The 18,602-nt window shown below is 42.1% G+C and overlaps 2 protein-coding genes across 14 annotated transcripts in view; both read left to right on the forward strand.

Annotated features, from left to right (window-relative positions):
• Positions 1-18,602, forward strand: part of scn4ba (sodium channel, voltage-gated, type IV, beta a) — a 204,280-nt gene that overhangs the window by 109,968 nt on the left and 75,710 nt on the right. The window lies entirely within an intron of this gene.
• Positions 1-18,602, forward strand: part of mecom (MDS1 and EVI1 complex locus) — a 129,165-nt gene that overhangs the window by 87,153 nt on the left and 23,410 nt on the right. For 12 of the 13 annotated variants that reach the window (XM_058633543.1, XM_058633549.1, XM_058633544.1 and 9 more), the window contains exon 3: positions 17,358-17,492. In XM_058633543.1, the coding sequence (XP_058489526.1) occupies positions 17,358-17,492 (135 nt within the window). Of the gene's footprint in view, positions 1-15,126; positions 15,989-17,357; positions 17,493-18,602 lie in introns of those variants that run through there. The other variant, XM_058633556.1, reaches the window with a different exon arrangement.

Below are 18,602 nucleotides of genomic sequence, written 5' to 3' on the forward strand. Positions count from 1 at the left end.
CAAACAACGGCAGGAAGCTAACGCTAGTAACATTAGGCAGCAGACAAAAAGAAAGCAGCGCAGCTGGGACTCGACCAAAGGAAGACAGTGGCCAGGGCAATAACGATCAAGGTAATGGAAATGATTGCTCTTGACGACCAGCCGAGGGTTCCGACGGTTGATAGCGCATATTGAACCCCGCAACAACCTGCCAAGTCGGCGCTACTTTTCCGATGTTTTGCAATTGAATAAATATCTGGTTGCCATGAATACTGGCAAGTTTGATAAAGTATTTTAACATGTTTTTTTTAATTATGGCAGCTCTTAGTAGAGCTTGTCAGGTATTGTTTCTCATATCTGTTGTGTAGTTTTATTGTGAAGGGAAGTGGCGCGGTTGTTGTTGCCGGGAGGAAGGGTTGTTGACTTTATTTACGTACCCAGTATAGACGCCCTTATCTCGGTTACAGTAACTTTGGCAGGGTATTATTTTTATTTATGTTCATGTTTGTAATTTATGATCCAAACTTTCTCACAGGAGTTTAGTGAGTTGAGGGAGTTAAACTGTACTTTAATTTAGTTACACACTTGCTACAAGTGGTAAATGTTTCTAAAAACCTTTACTTGTAGTTGGTTACTTGTGTCTTATGTGACCTTGTTATTTGGAGGTAAAACATGTTTTGAAAATAAAGAAAGACATTCAAAAATTCAGCTTGCATGATTTTCATTCTGTACAAACTTTTATCATCTCAGAAACTTTTTTTTAAAAACATATATCGATATCGGTAAATATCGGTTATCGGCCATAGCAGCAATATTAATATCGGATATCGGTATCGGTGGAAATAGTCATATCGGTGCATCCCTAAATATAACCATTCTTATATCTACAGTACATTGAAATATCTGTCAAAAGAATAATATTAATAGATAATAATATCTATTAATTAACATAAAGATAAATATATAGCACAAAGACTGAAAGGAGACATAGATGGGATGAAATGCAGCATAGACATTTAATCACTGTTGTTCCTATCATACCACATACCACCGGTTTCCTCTTACACCTGCAAAATTTCAAAGGTAATTGAACATTGTATATTTCTAAGTTTTCACGCAATTGCTGAATATGTTTCCCACAAATGTTCAGTATAATTTCCAATGCCTGTGCAGCTGGAGTCCATATCCACTGTCACACTCTCTTGTCTCCGCTCTGTTAAATGCAGATGAGGGGGGAAATTAGCCAGTGTGGGAATATCAGAAGAGACAGATACCCGTGTCACCATGCATCCTAATAGAAAGACTCCTGTTTCCAATTATAGCCAGCTGTAAAGATAACACGATGTGAGCAGCAAGACAATAGTACCACTGCCTGGTCTAGTGCTGTAGAGGAGGGTTGAATGAGTGGGGGAGTGAAGCGGTAAAGAAAGGCAATAAACAAGAGGGAAGTGATTCTGTGGGTATTTTAGGCTCCTCTTTTCCAAGGATGTTCACACACTGTCATGTGGGAAGATGTAGGGGCACAACTATTTATAAAGTACTGTAGCTTTATCTTGACAGAACTAGACAGAACTTGGGCAGATCATGTCGATAGGTCAGGCACTCCAGCTGTAGCTCTCTGTTTTCTTACTTCAAACTTACACTGTTAACCTCTACTTCTATTATTACCACTGCCAAAGTCTTCATCATGGTGCTCATTGGAAATGGAGACGCTACCAAGAAACTTCCAGGACCACAACTTACGCTCCGTCAACCTATTTTACTCCCTCTCCACACTCTATCTGTCTTGCTCACCCTAGCATGACCCAAACATGCGGCCAGTGACTGCGATGTGTTTTCTATGGACATACAGAGAAGGTATAGAGGCTCCAAACCAAACCTCAGCCATGCCAGGCCAATGAGGGAAGGAGGGGCCCCTTTTTGAGGAAGTCATCACAGAGTCCAAATAACAGGACCGTCCCCGCCTGGGGCCCACTGTCAGGCCAATGATCGATGGTCTCAGTCTCCAGTGCCTGCCCCAACTGGCCAGTGGTGAACAAAGAGGGGCAAATATAGAGACAGAGAAGGGGTCATCCCTGCCACAGAGGGAATGACACTCAGCCAGGGAGAGGGATGGAGGGAGGAAGAGAGAAGAAGGTTGGGAGGTAGTGTAAACCCCACCATGTTGATTGCTAGTCTCTTCTTTGATTCAAAAAACAGACATGTCATGCTGTTTTATTTCGTTTGTAACTCTTCCAAAAATCGTCAGCATTGAGACTAGCGCTACATTTTAGTGATTGCAGCTCCCGCAGCTGTGGCCACAGGAATGCAGCCTGCCTTCCTTGCCCTCTTCCTCCTCCCTCTGTCTCCTCGTCTATCTCTCATTCAAGTCTTCTCTCGTTTCCTCACCTCTATGCCTCCCCTTCTTTCTCTCACTCTGTCTGCCCTGAGGCGATGACTCCAGCTCTTCTGGGAAATCTCTAATTAACACTGAGGCCTTTCTTTCTTAACCAAGAAGGCTATCCCTCCCCCTTCCTCTTCTCTCCTCTTTCTACCATTCAACACGCTCCTGATGTTTATCCAGCATCAGTCAGATCTCTGGAGGGGGCTCTGCTTGGCTCAAGACAGCGACAGACTTTCTGTTGTACCAAAAACGGGTAGTGATGACACACATTATCCACCTTTAGTAAGCCTTATGTATATTTAACATTAATTTCAGTCTCAACAACATGGTTTAAGAAGGGCATGCCATTCAGAAAGCTGGTTGTGATTTAAATTGATTCAGACTTGGATTCTGCTTTCAATACTGGACTGGTTATGTTGATGTGCATTCATAGTTTATACAGCAGAGAAGTAGTATTTGACTGAGTGAACCTCAGTGGCGCAACCCCAAACAATACTCTATCTGTAAAGGGAGAAAAACAATGCTGAGTGTCAGCCAATCATCTATCTGAAGCTATTGAGCTGAGCTGAACTCAGACAACTTATTTTGAAGGGCTTTCACAACAGCCACTTTCCCACAGCTGCGACAAGTAAGGTCAACAAGAAGTGGGTCCAATTCCAGATGTTTATTCTAGGAAATAGACAGTGTAATTTGGCTTTTTTAACTGTGAAACCAATTTTTATTTGTTTTCCTGTTGCAGATAAATCCTGAATAGCATCAATAAAATATAGTTTTTAGTGGAACTGAGGTGATGTTTGTCAGTTAGCTCAAGCCAGACCGTGCTTGGCTTTCAAGTAGGAAGGTAGCCATTGTAAAAGCAGAGGAGCTGGCCTTCAAGGCCCTTACACAAAAGCACTTATTGTTGTCTGCCCTCTCCATATAAGTCAAACTAAGCTGACTGAATGTACTTGACCCCTCACCCACTCCCTCTTTTCTTTCACACTCCTCCACTCTTCCTCTCATCCTCGTCTGCATGTGGTCTTGCTTCAACCACCTGTCTCCATTACACTTTGGATTGTTCCATATCTAGACCAATAATTGAATTTGGTTTTATTTACGCGAACCAACTCAATTGTAGACTCCAAGATTCCAAAATTAATTTTGCTATTATTTAGGCCATGACACTGCTCATCTTAAAATGAGAAAAATTACTTTCCATCACCTGGTGTCAGCCTTTTGCTTCACTGGCTCTGGAGATGTAAAGGAGAAGTATTTAGAATTAAATCAGACAAGAAAGGTCTGAAATACTGGATAAAATACATAGCGGTAAACATCACATATTTACTGAAGGAAAGGAGAGGTAATAAAACTTTGATTGGACTCTGAACCAGGTAGGGCAAGGAGTTTACTTTGTGGTTAAAAAAAACGTGGACAAGCCAAAACATGGAAACATTAAAAATATTTCCTTTGAAATATTCATTTCAATTCCCTTCATTTCAGCTGGAATCGATTTTGTTTTATTAAAGTGAATCCACTTCATTCTCTCAAATCAATCTTAAATTTCTCTCCTCATCTGAATTCAGCCAAATTAAGCTGAGGTCATGTTTTTAATTGAGTTTCGCCATCAGGGACTAAAAACAAATCAACATGTTATAGAAAAACTGCTCATCCAGTCAAGCATTAAGAAAAATCATTTTTGATAAGTCCAAAGAGGGAGTTAGCTAGGGAGTTAAAAACAAATCACCCATCAGTGTAAAGTACATAATGATAAATCACCTCTACTTTTAGTCTTCAGCTTAGACACTCTGGAGTGGCACTGCAATGACTTTTGCTTTAATTGCTCTCTTGAGGCTTGACCAGGGCAGCCAATAATGGCAGCTGCTTTCCTCCCCATGTGCCTGACAAATATTTCAATCATCTGTGCCCTGCTAATGCCAGTGACCAGATTGTTTTCACTGAGCTCCTTGCTGAATCTTACTTTACTGTGTCTTCTACATGCAGTAAGTTGCCAAGTGCAGGCTGCATTACAACAACAACAAGAAGAAATTTACTGAAACCTTGTTTGCTGTAATTGTGTCATGTAACACTGATTATCTTTCCCCCCTCAGCTAACACCATTTCACCATTTCATCATTTAAATAAGTGCATCGGACCACGGTGTCTGTCTGTGAACTGTTTTAGTGGCTCATCTTTCTTTCAGATGGCCAGACAGAGCTAATTATCAGGCAGGAAATGAGTCAAGTCCCTGCTGTAGTGAGAATGATGTGTAAAGGAAATGACCATAGATGGCCATGTGCAGAAGAGAATTGACTGAATCTGGGTATGTGTGTGCAAAACTAGAAACTTTATCTTTTCCCCCACCTAGAAATAGAAATGGACAGATACTGCTGTCTGAATGGAGGACAGAGATGCATGTGATGCCCACAACAACCAACAGGACAAGTGAGAAAAATGTGGCCTATGGTTGTGGTGGATGATGATCCACACATGCAATTTTTACTTTAGTGCACCACTTCACCTGCATCCAAAACAATCCCTTTGTAATCAATGATCAAGCCTAAAACAATAACATGCTGCTCTGTATTTGCTAAACTAATTATGTCACACAGCGAAAATAAGCTGCATGTATAGACTGGATATAAAAATGGACGTAGTCTTCTGGTTGCAAAACAAACTCCCTTGTAAAATGGTGCCGTGTTAAAACAGGAAGTTGTCACCTGCCCATCAGCCTCATACTGGGTGATATTAACATGCAAACACATTGGTGCTGTGATTTATCATCTATTTCCTGTAAGTGGTATTAAATTTGGCAAAATTGAGATCATGTTCTCTTCAGTGAGAACACCAGTTGCTACTACTACGTTTTAAACCAGAAGACTTCCTTTCTATATGATCTGTGTTGTGATGATAACAGACCATTCTCTATTTCTGAATAGTCTTTCAACATGCTTCTTTTGTGCAGACTGTTCACACTGTGTCAGCCTTGCAGGTGGGAAGCATAAGGGAGCTGAAGGCGTAATGCCGATTACATGGGATACGTAGACGGACTGTGCATGCATCGGTTTGTGAGCATGCGTGTGTTTGCATTATTCCTAATATGAGGCCAAACATTTGGTCTGCTGCTTTAAAACAAAGGGGCTCTGGTCCAGTTTCCTCCCCAGGGGAGGCTACCTTTGGCCGGGAGAGGAAGAGGGAGCAAATGAAACCATGCAGCTTGTTGTGCTCGCAGACGATCACTCCTCCACACTACTTTATGGGAGGGTCAAGGTTGTTAACTAGTGGCAGGCGTTCAGATGGGTTCTGCTCTGACTTCAAACAGGGAACATTATGGCCGTACGCGCTCACAGGATATTGCAGTGTAAGTCCACTGAACATGGTTGAGTTAGAGAGGGGGGACTTTGTATTGAGTCCATTAGAGTCCTAAACCAATACTAATGAAGCTGTTTCCTGTACAAACGGAGTGGCTCGGGGGAAACTGGTTTGAGCCTCTAAAATCCCAGTTTAAATGTTGGAACTTTTTATCTGGGTAGTGAGTGGTTTACCATTGGTTCCAAGCAGAACCTCCCTTTGGAAAAGTTAATTACGCATGATTAATGGAGAGTTTTCCTTCCAATGATATCTGTGACAGCACAAAGCTGTCGTAAGGCTTGTCAGGCCCAATTCGAGCTGAATAAGTATTTATGTGATCGCATATGATGGGCCTCCTCTCACCAGCACCAGCCCTCATCAATCAAGCCCTGCTGGTTGCAGTAGTGGGAAATTGGTCTATCAGTGCAGCAGCCACCCCCCAGCCCCCACCCCTCCACCACACACACACACACACTCTCTGCTGCTACCACCGCCACCTCCCTCCATCCCCATTCAATCAGGCCTGGGGCTACAATGCTTCTTTAGCTCTTACTTCTGACCAACGCAGGGGTCATGTGGGGGAAAGTGGGAGCCAGAGCTGAGCCCATCCATTACAGCTCTTGTTTCTCTCGGTGGCAGCCGGACGACGAGATTCTATTAAGAGCTCCGTCTATTCAGCACTGAGATTACACCAGGGCCCTCTCTCTGTGCACACCTCGCCACCAACCCCCAAACCCTCACCAAAACCCTATACCCACCCTGGGGGCCTTATAGCCCCCACCACAGCCGCTGCCACCAGCCTTCTGCAGCTCAGTCATGCTTTTTTTCTCCCCCTCCTACCCCGCCCTTTTTTAACACTTCCCTGTTGTAGTGTTGTTGTTTTTTTTCAGCAACCAGAATGAGAATAATCACTGAGAGAAACAGACAGAAAGAGAAAAGGACAGGACAGGACAGAAAGCTTGGAGACAAATGAAAGCAGACATTCTAACCTGAACCTGTTCCTGGCCGGGACATGGACACACACACACACTCACTATGTGGCTGCCTGGACAGCACTACCGCACATACAGCAGTGAATGAACACCCACTGAACCCATACGCTACCTCTCAAACTGAAGACACAGAGCATCAGCACCTGGCTAAGCGACTGGGGCCATCTCCATCACCGTATAAACACACTTTATACGGTACACTGCAATCACAAATCTACCTGCAGTTATGTTGTAAACACCCGCCAACGCCAGATCAAACCGCCACTTCTTCGATGTTTAAGAAGCTCGTTTGTCTCCCACTCGCCTGAAGAGACTCTTCATTTACTTAATATGTGTTAGCACTTGAGAGAGAAGAAGAGAGGGGAGTGCTGCAAGGGTCACGCCCCCTGCTAGGATGGATGGGGGTCTTCCTGTCAAGAAGAGGGAGAGAGACAGTGCTCCTGTCAAACAAACAGAAATGCAATATGTTGCCCTCTATCAGGATGTCCACAGTGTGTACATACTCACTTGGACTTGATTATGAATAACCCCCTTTGTTGTATAAATAAATGGAGTTAAGGCATTTATCAGGGATAGAGAGGTAAGGGTGTAAAGAAGGTGGAATGTTTCTGCAAGACACTGCTGTGGTAGGAGAGGAGCGGAGAGAATGCAAGGAAGGAAGCACAGGTAGAAGAGTATGATTGAAGAATAGAAAGCAAAGAAGATGAGATGCAGTAGTAGAAAAGAATGTAGAGGAAATGAAGAGAGGGCAGAGGCCTGATCATGAGGAGAGAGGAAGAGCTATAGTGCTTGGCTACAAGGCCTGCAGTTGGCAGCTAGGGTGTTGGTTAACAGGATCGGAATGCTTCTTCAGGAGCAGCATAATCACCACCAACTTCCTCTGATTCAGAAACCATAGGCCTCATTCTCCGCCTCTTTTGTTTCAACCGGGATCTGCTGACAGCGTGGAGGAAGCGGCCGTCTGATGGTCACAGGAGATGTTTAATGTGTATAAACAGTGTGTCCATGGAGGCAGAGAAAGAAACTCACAAACGTCACTGCACCTAATGTGTTTAATGTGTCTGTGTGCTGATGGGTGCTTGTGGCATGTGCGCACATAAATGCACACTCTTGTTTGTGTGTCTTGGCAGGAGTTTTGTTGCTGCCCTCTCCCACTTACTCATGCAGCGACGTGAGTGAAAGAGGTTGTGTGAGGGATATTCTGCACATCAGCTCCACACTCGGTCAGGCCAGTCATCCCTAGCTGCCCCCCCCTTAGACTTTGTTTTTGTTAAATGTTGTGTGACAATGAGATTTTTGAATGTGCCATCTAGATAAAGAAGTGGATTGAGAGAGAACGTGAAAAGGAGGGGGGGGGGGACTCTGATAAGAGCCTGAGATGGTCTGGTCATAGTCCAGCAGCCCGTCATCACTGCTGCCGCCCCAGATATATCTCCTCTCTGTCTATGAAGCACTCACATGCACACCTTCATCACTTTGTCTCTCTCTTGCCTTCACAAACTAATACACACACTCACACAAACGCACCTCTATTCCATCACTGCAGCTCTAGATCCTCCATCGATCCTCACTGCACCCCGGCCCCTAGCAGACACCTGCAGGTGATTGATCCCCAAATCAGTCCCTCACTACCCCATTGCCGTAAAAACCATAACAACCCATCATAAAAGCTGATTTATCTTCACCTAGCCTTGGGCCTCACTGTTAGAATATTAACCCAAAAGTGTATGACACCAGAATGATTGGTTTGGAATTGAATAAACCTGCGGAATATTGACGCTCATGTCTGATGGTTCATATCAAGTCTGACTACTGAAATGTGTGAAAAGTGAGATTGCATTATCTTGTGATGGGGTCTGGTGCAGACTTAGCACTCGTACATGGAGAACTTTTGTTTGCATCAGTTTATATATTTACAAGGCTGCATGCATGAGGGCTGGATTATTATTAATTATCGACCCACAGCAGAATCATATTGTGAAATCTTGCCTGGATTAATCATTGCTCTGTGCACAAGCCCTTACTAGAAACTATAAAGAAAAAGTTTTATTTTTATTCATACTAGTGTAATGCATAGTAGAAGGATGTTGCTTTGCACAGTCGGGGTGATTTTACTTACATATATGGAATTTTGCACTTAAATTAAAATATCCATGTCAATTTTCAGTAGTGAAAAATATCCCATAAATATGTCAGTTTTGTGACATGTTTTGAACCATATGTCTTAAATCTAGCATTCACAGATTTCAGGCATTATGGTTGTTGAGGGTTTAAAATATTAGCTGCTCTAGAGAGCAGTGGTCTTGATGCCAGAGGCATGGTGCACTGGCTGCAGCGTCAGCTTGTGCCCCTGTACTCAGCAGCGCAACAAGCTCCCAGGTTAAATATAATCCCGGTTTAACTGAGGGGCCTCTTTGATGCTACTGAAAGCCAGTGAAGCATTTAATGGGAGCCACTCTGTGTCCCTATGTTATGTGTGAGCTGCTCAGCTTTCCTTCACTTTGGGTTTGTAGCAACTGATTTGTTGTTTCCCATGTTAATTCTGACTTTACTCAGCTGGCAAACTGTGTGTGTGTGCTTGTGCGTGCGTGTATGTCTTATGGATGTGAGGAAAGCTTTTGTTTGTGTGTGTATTCTTACAATCTGCTCATGCTTTGCACTTACTCAAAAAACATTTTCGCTCTTTCTCACATTGTGTTTTTTGACCACTTGTACATTTTGGCTACAAAGTATCCATTAGTCCCATGTTTTTTTTCCCCCAGTACAACAACATAAATACTTTCTTTCCTTTGAAAACACCCGTTACAAACAAATACAATAAAGGCTTTTGTGTTTCTGTGAGCCATCAACTGTGGAGAGACTGTCATTTTATATTTCCGTCTGAGAAATATGAACTGGTTTTCAGTTGGCTCTTTAAAAGCATTGTAAATACAACACCATTAAAGAGACAGGTAACTATTCCGGGGCCTGCTATCTAAAATTATGTTTTCCTATTGTGCCAGTGTACAGGCATTTTTAACTGTCATGGCAGCATTTCCCTCCTGTCACACCGTACAAGAATATCAACCAATATCCACCTACATTAAAATATTAGCCTTTTCATTAGACACAGTATATGAAAAGCAGATTGGTGCAGCACTACAACACATTTCTGACTTTTAAACGTGAGACGAGAGCTCAATAAATGTAATGAATGTCTGACACTTCAACATCTGAAGTGCCGCGTTCGGTTCCACTCCGCTTTACCTCCTGTACATAAAAAGCTCTTTTAAAGATGATATCTATGAGCGTTTTAGAGCCAATTTGTTCACCCTGCGGCGACCGGCAACATACTCTAATTACCTCCACCCCCTTTCTTCGCTGGACTTTAGTGGGGTGGAGGGGGTTGTTTAAGTTTCCAGTCTGTCATATGCATATAGGAGCTGTGTGCCGGGCTGAATTTATGCTTGAAAAACGTAACCTTTGACTCTTGTGGAGCTTTATCGCACCCCGTTGCCCACATACAGTGTGTCCCTGTATGCTGGGGCTTGGCGAAGGAAGTGTATGTGATTACCACAGTCTGTACTTCTTTATGCCACCCCCCCATCATCCTCACCTCTCTCCCCCATACTCTACCCACATTCCAAATGCAGCACGCATCTGGTTGCTTATAATACCAATTATTTTTAAATTAATTTTGCAATATCCACACTCCATATATATCGCACTCACCCACTCTCCTCCCTGATGCTGAAGTTTTAACTGTAGCTTCCACTGATCCTGATAACGGGTTTAGCATAACCTGGCATTTCTGCTGTCAGTGTAAATTATCATACATAATACAACATGTCATGTTCATGTTAAGGAACTATCAAACATTAAAGTAATTCCAGTTTATAATTGTTTATAACCAGTCTATATATATATATATATATATATATATATATATATATATATATATATATATATATATATATATATATATATATATAATAATATTCTATTCTATACATATTATGTGCAAACCAATCAGCCATAAAATTAAAACCATGTTATCTGTGTTTGTTGCTGAGCAATGTATATCTTCATAAAAATAAATGTATTTAGTGGGCTAAATTTCTATTTACATAGTATTCATTAGCTAAGATGTATTATGTTATCAGTGTTTGTTGCTGATCAATAACTTCCATACTTGTTTCAGTTACAGGGTCATTAATTATTGTCTTTCTACATGTTCAATACATTTTTTTAATGCATTCATGACATAGAATATTTTACAAATACATACAAACTACACTTTCACTGCATTGATAATTTGTTAATTTCTGCATAATACAATTTCACTTATCGTTTAATACTCTCTGCGATTAACATGGTAAAGTTTTCTTTTTTTCAAATGGAAGTAGTTTTAATAAAATCTCAACTGATCTGCAGCTTATAGCCCAACAAATGTGTTTAATCATGAAAAAGCACAGTATTGTTATTAAAAGAGTCTGTCCCTCCTCCTCTGAACTGGTAAATGAGATGAAATAATTTATGTGTTCTCATAAATCCTGTCAATGGAGCATCATGTCCTGTGATGCTCTGCCTTGTTCCAATATTGACTCTTCATAAACGTGACATAAGGAATACAAATGTCCTCATCGAAATAAATGGGTTTTTTCCACACCTTTTTCTAAAAGATTTTTTTTTTTTTTTTGGTTGTGGATAAAATAAATGTTTTTGTTAGACAGATGTATAAACAGTGCAATGATGTGAGGAACATGAGCCAAGACAGAACACGCCAGGCCTCCTCCTCCTCACAGGCCACAGGATTTGTCAAGAAATCATCCCTCTCTCTTTCTTTCTGTCTTTGTTTCTCGCTCTCTGACGCCCGGCAAATGAAAATAATCCACAGTAATTAGAAGTGAGCTGGTCTGGTTCTGAGAGCCCCCTGACGGCCGGGTAAACATGGCGGAGGGGCCAGCGGAGGAGGGGGCGGAAGGTGGAGGGGGCGGAGGAGGGGGTTCTGACCTTGTCCACATAAAGCAGTGATTTATGAAGTGTAGGGCACAGCAGCAGGGCTTCTGTCTTCTCCCGCAAAACCAAATTACTGAGGTGGAGATTAACACGCCGCGCACAACGGGCCTACTTCCAGAGCCAGGGAAATATTTTATTTACATTTTCCTCTTTCATTTCCTCTGCCCTGTTTTAATGGTAATTGGTCTATATGGACACCAAGTCTGTCCCTTTAATATAGAGACTTGGAGCTGCACACTTATTGTATTGTGCACTAATCTTGGCTGATGGATGTGTTAATTAAAGGGAAGGGGAAAGAACTTGCAGGAGTGTTGTGTGCAAACTGCAGACTAACTGTTCGTTTGAGCTGTAAATGAGCTTTTACCACTTGATTGAATCGCCCCCACATTTAAGCAAAATAAAATGCGCAGGGGGTGTGTGTATAGAGTCATGATGGAGACTTAATGCAGCTTTTCGCCGGTGTCAATGGGAGGTCTCGCCGTGAATGGTGGAACTATTTCATGTGGATTTGGCTGCGATATTTTTCTTCTCTCCTCTCTTTGCTTTTTTTTTCCTTTTCTTTTTTTTTTTCTTTTTTTCTCCTCTTTCCGCTCTCCTGGAGGATGTGTTGGAATGTACGGCACAGGCCCTCACACTGTTTCCATGTGGCCCCTCGCTCGCTCGCTCGCTCTGCTGCTGCTGCAGCGGTGGCTCTGCACTTCGCTTTGCTGGAGTCAGTTTGCAACCCACACGGGAATCCCCCCCCCCCCCCCCCCCACACCACCACCACCACCACTAGTCCTCATCTGCAGCCTGTCCCGTCTGACTTCACAAGATTGAGCAGCAAGATCCAAATCATTTTATTTCTTTTAATCCCAGAAAAATAATATGGATGTCGCTGCAAAAGTTTTTTCAAAGAGTCAAAACAACAGATGCAGCAACGCGAAAAGCTGAACCCTCGGATCAAATAAAATACCATTTGATCATAAAAATCCCATACTATCATGTATGAACTGCTTTTTCCGTGACCGAACCCCAAAACAAACAAGAAAGCCGCAAGCAAAATAAGAGCTGGCCCATTTAAGCAATTTAACCTCCTTTTCTAAAGAAGTCCCTTAAATAAGTATGAAACACTGTGTCGTGTATGATACAACATGCCCCGCAGGCTGCATGTGCGTTTGCTTTGTAATTTGTTGATAAACAGCTTTTCCACGGCCGCTTTATATTTGTCAAAAATCACTGTGATAGCAAAGGCGTGGTGTAATTCAGATAAAACGGCTCTGTTTAATCTCGGGACATCACAACACTTGTTTATGAGGCGTGTTGCTCAAATAAATATGAATAAGAGCTGTGCCTCGCAGACCATTCTCGCGGTTTATTAACAGATGAACAAGTGTTTTAAAAATGTATGCACATCACTCTTTTTTTCCTCCCCTTGTAGATTCAGGAGCTTTATGGCCCCTCGTTCAGGTGATTATATATTCAAGCAGCTGAATGTTTCATGGCGCCATCTATAGCAATTTGACGCCTTAATGTAGATGTTTTGTGCTGCAGTTTATGCGGGAGGAGGAGAGCGAAACGACGACCACCCTCTTTATAAGTCAGGAAGCTGAGTGATGGAGCAGCCTGTTACGCACATGCACTGTTCAACATGAATTTAAATTCACAAAAGGGAGATGTGCATAAGAAAGTTGGACTTTCTTTATATATTTATTTATTTATTTCCTGGATGGCCATTTATCTCTTGTATGTTTATGTGTAAGTGGAAAGTATCTTTCTTTCTTACAAAACAGCCAACAATATATAACTCACAAAATTGCTTTAATCATTACAGCAACCCACTGCATCCATGTTTCCTTTGTATCATATATCGCACATGTCTACAGTTTAATTAGAAAAAAAATATATTGATTGAATGAATAAATAACCTTCAATACAAATCCCTACTGTCATTTTCCTCATCTGAAATCTTAAATTGTACATTCAGATTTTCTTTTTTAAGAAAGTTCCATTTCAGTTGAGCACGCCATCTCCTGGCAGGGGCAGGGAAGTGCAGCATGCCATGATGCTGCAGACTCTGTGGGTCAGTCCCGCCACTGATATACCCCCCGTTTACCCCTGATGAGGCCACAAACCCCGCATGTTTATCCTCCTCTGTCTCTCTTTTTCAGACATTTCCCCCTTTTTTTTCCAGAAAAAGGACTCTGACTCCTCTCTCTCTCTCTCTCTATCAGAATCCTCGATCAGAGCCGGAGAAGCCGTGAAGCAATCACTTTCCCAGATTACTTGTATTTAATACACAATGCATCATAAAACAAATCCCTCATCCTGACAGGAAGAAAATAGAACAGCTCATTCGACTTGAGCTTTCCCAATTTATGGCTAAATTAAAAAGGCCTTCAACAATGGACAAGTCGAGGGGCGGCAGGAAATCAATGACCGGGCGGACCGGGGTCCCTCCTCAGTTCTCAGGGAACGCGAGACGATGGGAATCGGTTGCGGGGTCCGGCCTTATTTACACATGATTTTTCCTGTCCTTCCTGCACGTTTGCTCCACGATTTCTTAAAACAATGGGCATTATCTTGAATGGAAGGTCAATGTCAGAGTGTGAGGCGTTATCCATCATCATCTGCTCTCATCAGCCAAAGTCCTGTCCTCAGTGGCTTTATGATCTGCCTAATAAAGTGCGCTCACTGACAACGAGGACACTTCTTTATTATTTATTCTATATACATTTCGAAATCGCCTCAATTTATTCGCAGCTTCGTCTTTTCGCTTCGAAATTAAATGAAAGAGCCAGATGAATATTATACGCCATATGTCCCGTGTTCTTCTGCGCCATGTGCTAAAGCAGGTGCATACACACAAGCCATGGAGGAGAAACATTTTTATTTTAAAGATGGATGGAACACTTTCTCCAGTTATACTTCTTTTTATTTTTGGTCAAATTGCATGGTCAGTTCAGAAACGTATTCGGTTTTTTGGTGTATTTTATGTGTCCATGGGAAATGAGAGGAGCAAAGCACAATTACTGTAGGTCTTAAACAACCTGCTGCATGTGTGTCGTTCACGTTCAAATATGGCCAAATGAACGCAAATGATCACAATAGACTCACAAATATAATGTGAGAATAAGGTGAATGTTTTTTTTATTATTTTATCTCTTACACTTAATGTGTGAAATTCAAATGCAATGGCAAATATTTAGTTTTATTATTGTTGTTGTTGTTGTTGTTTTTAGTTGGGGTGTAGGGGTTAATAATGTCATAAAACGGTCCATGAACTAGGGGCTGCATGTTGTGGAAAAACTTTGGAAACACGTGGATAACGCTGCGCTGCTTTGATGCTTATGTTCATTAGAACGTGCTCCGTGCGTGCGTGCATGTGTGTGTGTGTTTGGGGGGGTGGTATCGCCGCCTCATCCCTTCAGAAGCCCCATCCCGACCTTTCTCTGACCCCGCTCACCCTCTCCAACCCCGGACCTCTGTCACCCTGTCACTTTTAAATTTACTGCGGCGAAAAAGTCGCTTCGGAGAGGAGCAAAGACAGTCCCGGTGTTGCTTCGTTCTGTGGGCTTTTTTAAGGATGAACGTGCCTTGTTTCTTTATTGGGACAAAGCGCGCGAGAGAAAAACATCACACAGTCTGTCTAGGACGCGCGAAGTAAGAGGAGCATACTTGAAATCATCCCCCTCCTCTCTCTGCTCCCCACCACCGCCACCCGAGTCTCTCCGCTATCATCCGAGGAGGGGGGGAGAGGAAGAGAAAAGGGAAAAGTTGAATGGCTACTAGAGGACACCTGGGTGCGTCAGGACAGGAGGGGTGACAAGAGAGAAGCGGACGAGCCAAGCGAAGCGCGCACAATGAAAAGTTGGGAGCAAGTTGATGTTCCGGGGGGGATTTAGTTGCGGTGTCTGCAGGTCAGTGTGAGGGGAGCCGCCGCGAGGAGACTGCGTGGTGTCTCACAGACAGACAGACAACACCGAGAGAGAGAGGAGAGGATCTACTTTAAACCACCGCGCGGTGTCTGCGGGACAGTGAAGTGTGCGCGCACCGACCAGGAGTCGACGCGTCCTGTAGACTGGAGACGCGAAGAGACAACGGCGCAAAAAAAACAAGCGACACCGGTGCATCTCCCACTGCGCGAGAAACTTGGAGAGCGAGCCAAAGCAAATGCAACCTGTAGTTTTTTTCTATTTAATTAACGGTCGAGTTTGTGGCGTTCTCTTTTTTTCTTTTTTTTAATTTTCGGAGTTTTCGTCTCCTTTTCTCGGTAAACGACGCAGGAGATTTGAACTGTTCTAACACCCGGTGCGGAAGAGTTTGAACGGTAAGAGGAAACGGGGCTGTGAGAAAGAAACGAAACATATTGTTGTTGTTGTTGTTGTTGTTGTTGTTTTTTATTATTTATTATGCGAGAGCAACAATTAAAAACCTCTCCTTATTACTTATTTCTTTGTAAACCAAGTGTGTCGCTTTACAAAGACGCGAGCTTATTCCTGCGGGGTGAGAAGAGAGAGATCCAGTGTTGACCTAAACAAATCATTACCTCAGGGCAACCTCAATATTTATTTAGTGGCAGGTTTAATAAAAGCATAATGTTTGTGTTGTTAAAAGGACATTCTGCTTTGCATCCCAGCGATCGTCTCCACAATCGTTATCACTCGCGGTTTCCTGCGATTGATTTCTTTTCTAATAAAGTTTACAGCTGTTCTATAAAAATATGAAATGATTAAATCAACGTCGTATCGTTTACAGTTCCTCGATATGAATGTATAAAAAAATTATAGACGTCCATTGGTTTGCATTACAATTATGTTCTTTTGTTTTTATTATTTTTTGAAATATTTGAATTATGTTGGTTTATGGTTAGGTTTATAGTGTAAGATCTGACATCATGATTGTTTTCTTGATTTATTCGTTTCATATAATTTTTCTTTTTTTAGAAACAAATTAAAACGTCAACAGATCGTTTCACTACATCATAATTTAGCAACACATTTTTTATTTGTTTTTTTGTTTAAAAAGTACAAGACTAATAGACCGGACGTCAAGTGAAATTAAACAAGCTTTAATTGATTGCATTTTAATTATTTATTTCCTCATCAACTGGGATATATTTTTTTCTCCTTCAATTGTTACTTACAATCCTGAAACACAATATAATTTGAATTGGTGTAGTCCTGCAATAGAAATGACAGGCCTTTGAGAGCTTATCCTCACAATGTTAAAGATGTAATAAATCCCATAAATATAGTGTATAATTTAATATTATATTTTTTGTCTTTTTTGTCTTAAATTCATTGTTACTATTTTGGGTTTTAAGAATTATAGCAATTTCCTTTTTCAAGTGCAGTTGAAATAATAACAAAACTATATACTTTATTTACATTCAATAAATGTCTATACATTATATATGCCAACAGTCCTAAATAGATGACTAACAGAGCTTTTTCTTTCCTTTTTCCCAAGTGTGTGTGTGTGTGTATGTGAGAGAGAGAGAGAGAGAGTGTGTGTGTGTGTGTGTGTGTGTGTGTGTGAGAGGAAGAGAGTGTGTGTTTGTGCACAACTCCTAACATTTGAGTCTTACAGTATTTCTCTGTGGGAGGTATGTGGTTAGTCAGTGTTTGGACACAGTAACCTGGACTGATACTGATCAAAGTCTGATCTCTCCCCCCTCTCTCTCTCTCTCTATGCAGATCTTGGACGGGTCAGGTCATGTAAAATTCTGTGTGGATGCCAGCAAGCCAAAAAGCGGGAGCTGGCTGAACCACATCCAGTTTGCCCCTGTGGCCAAGCAGCATAACCTGACAGCGTGCCAGATAGATGATCAGGTATGTGGAGACAACTCAGCTGACCTGGCACAACATCTTCACCTACACACAATTCAAATATCATCCGACAAAAAAAAAGAAAAGGTTTTATGTTTTGGTTTTATCACCAATATGATGATAGATCCTCTTCTGAATCAAGATGAATCAAGTGCAGAGAATCTAAAAAACTTATTCTCTGCTTTTATTCAAATACTGCTCTGGTGCCAGAAGGCCTCCCTCTGTTTTCAGATGACTGCACTGTCTGCATGCTGTTGTGTTAAAAGGTGTAATTGTGATCTAAATCAGATAGTCCCATAAGCGACTGGCCCACCCTGCCTTCACTTCACACACACACACACACACACAGTCCACAGTGCACTGCAGAGACTCGTCACTATCTCTGTGCGTGTTTTCTTTGTGTAATTGTGCGCTGGCTTCTGCCGTGCAAGGACCACAGGGCAGGATCAGAGGCGGCCCGCCGACATGATAGTTCCACACACTTCCTAGTACCACTTGCGATATAAACTCTTAGATATGTCAGGAATGTCACAGTTCTTTTGCTGCTCACCTGGCTGTGCAGAGGAGTGCGTGCTTTACACATGTGGGCCTGTTCACCTCAGTAATCCCACAGCCTACACAGAAACATTCAGTGGCTTTCTTTGACACGTGTGTTGAGCATACCATAGTTTGACCCGAATGAGAAATGTAATCTAGCTGGCGTGTTTGTCATCACTTCTCACCGGTGGTCCTGTTGAGTGTCACCTGTTGAAATCTCTGCAAAGAAGTGCATGTCAGCACAGTATTGAATAAAAATAATCCAAGTATGGAAGGAGTTCCTTTCAGCTCTTATTAGATTTTTTTTCTCTACAAATAGACAATTGAGTTTGGTTTTATTTGTCATTAAATGCTGTGCAGATCTTCAGTCAACAAATCTTCCACTCTTCTTTCATATTTTCGTTCCGCTCACCTTTCCTTTGCTCTTAATTGGATAGAAAAAGAAAATAAACTTTGTATAAGTACTTACTCGCTCTCTTTTAAAAAAAGAAGCAGAGACAAACAGGCACAGAGAGAGAGCTTTGAGCCACCCTCTCCTTGAGGTGTGACTCGCTGTCAACACTGTGGTTCTGCTCG

Source organism: Solea solea, chromosome 7, assembly GCF_958295425.1.
Source record: "Solea solea chromosome 7, fSolSol10.1, whole genome shotgun sequence".
Classification (NCBI taxonomy): Eukaryota; Metazoa; Chordata; class Actinopteri; order Pleuronectiformes; family Soleidae; genus Solea; species Solea solea.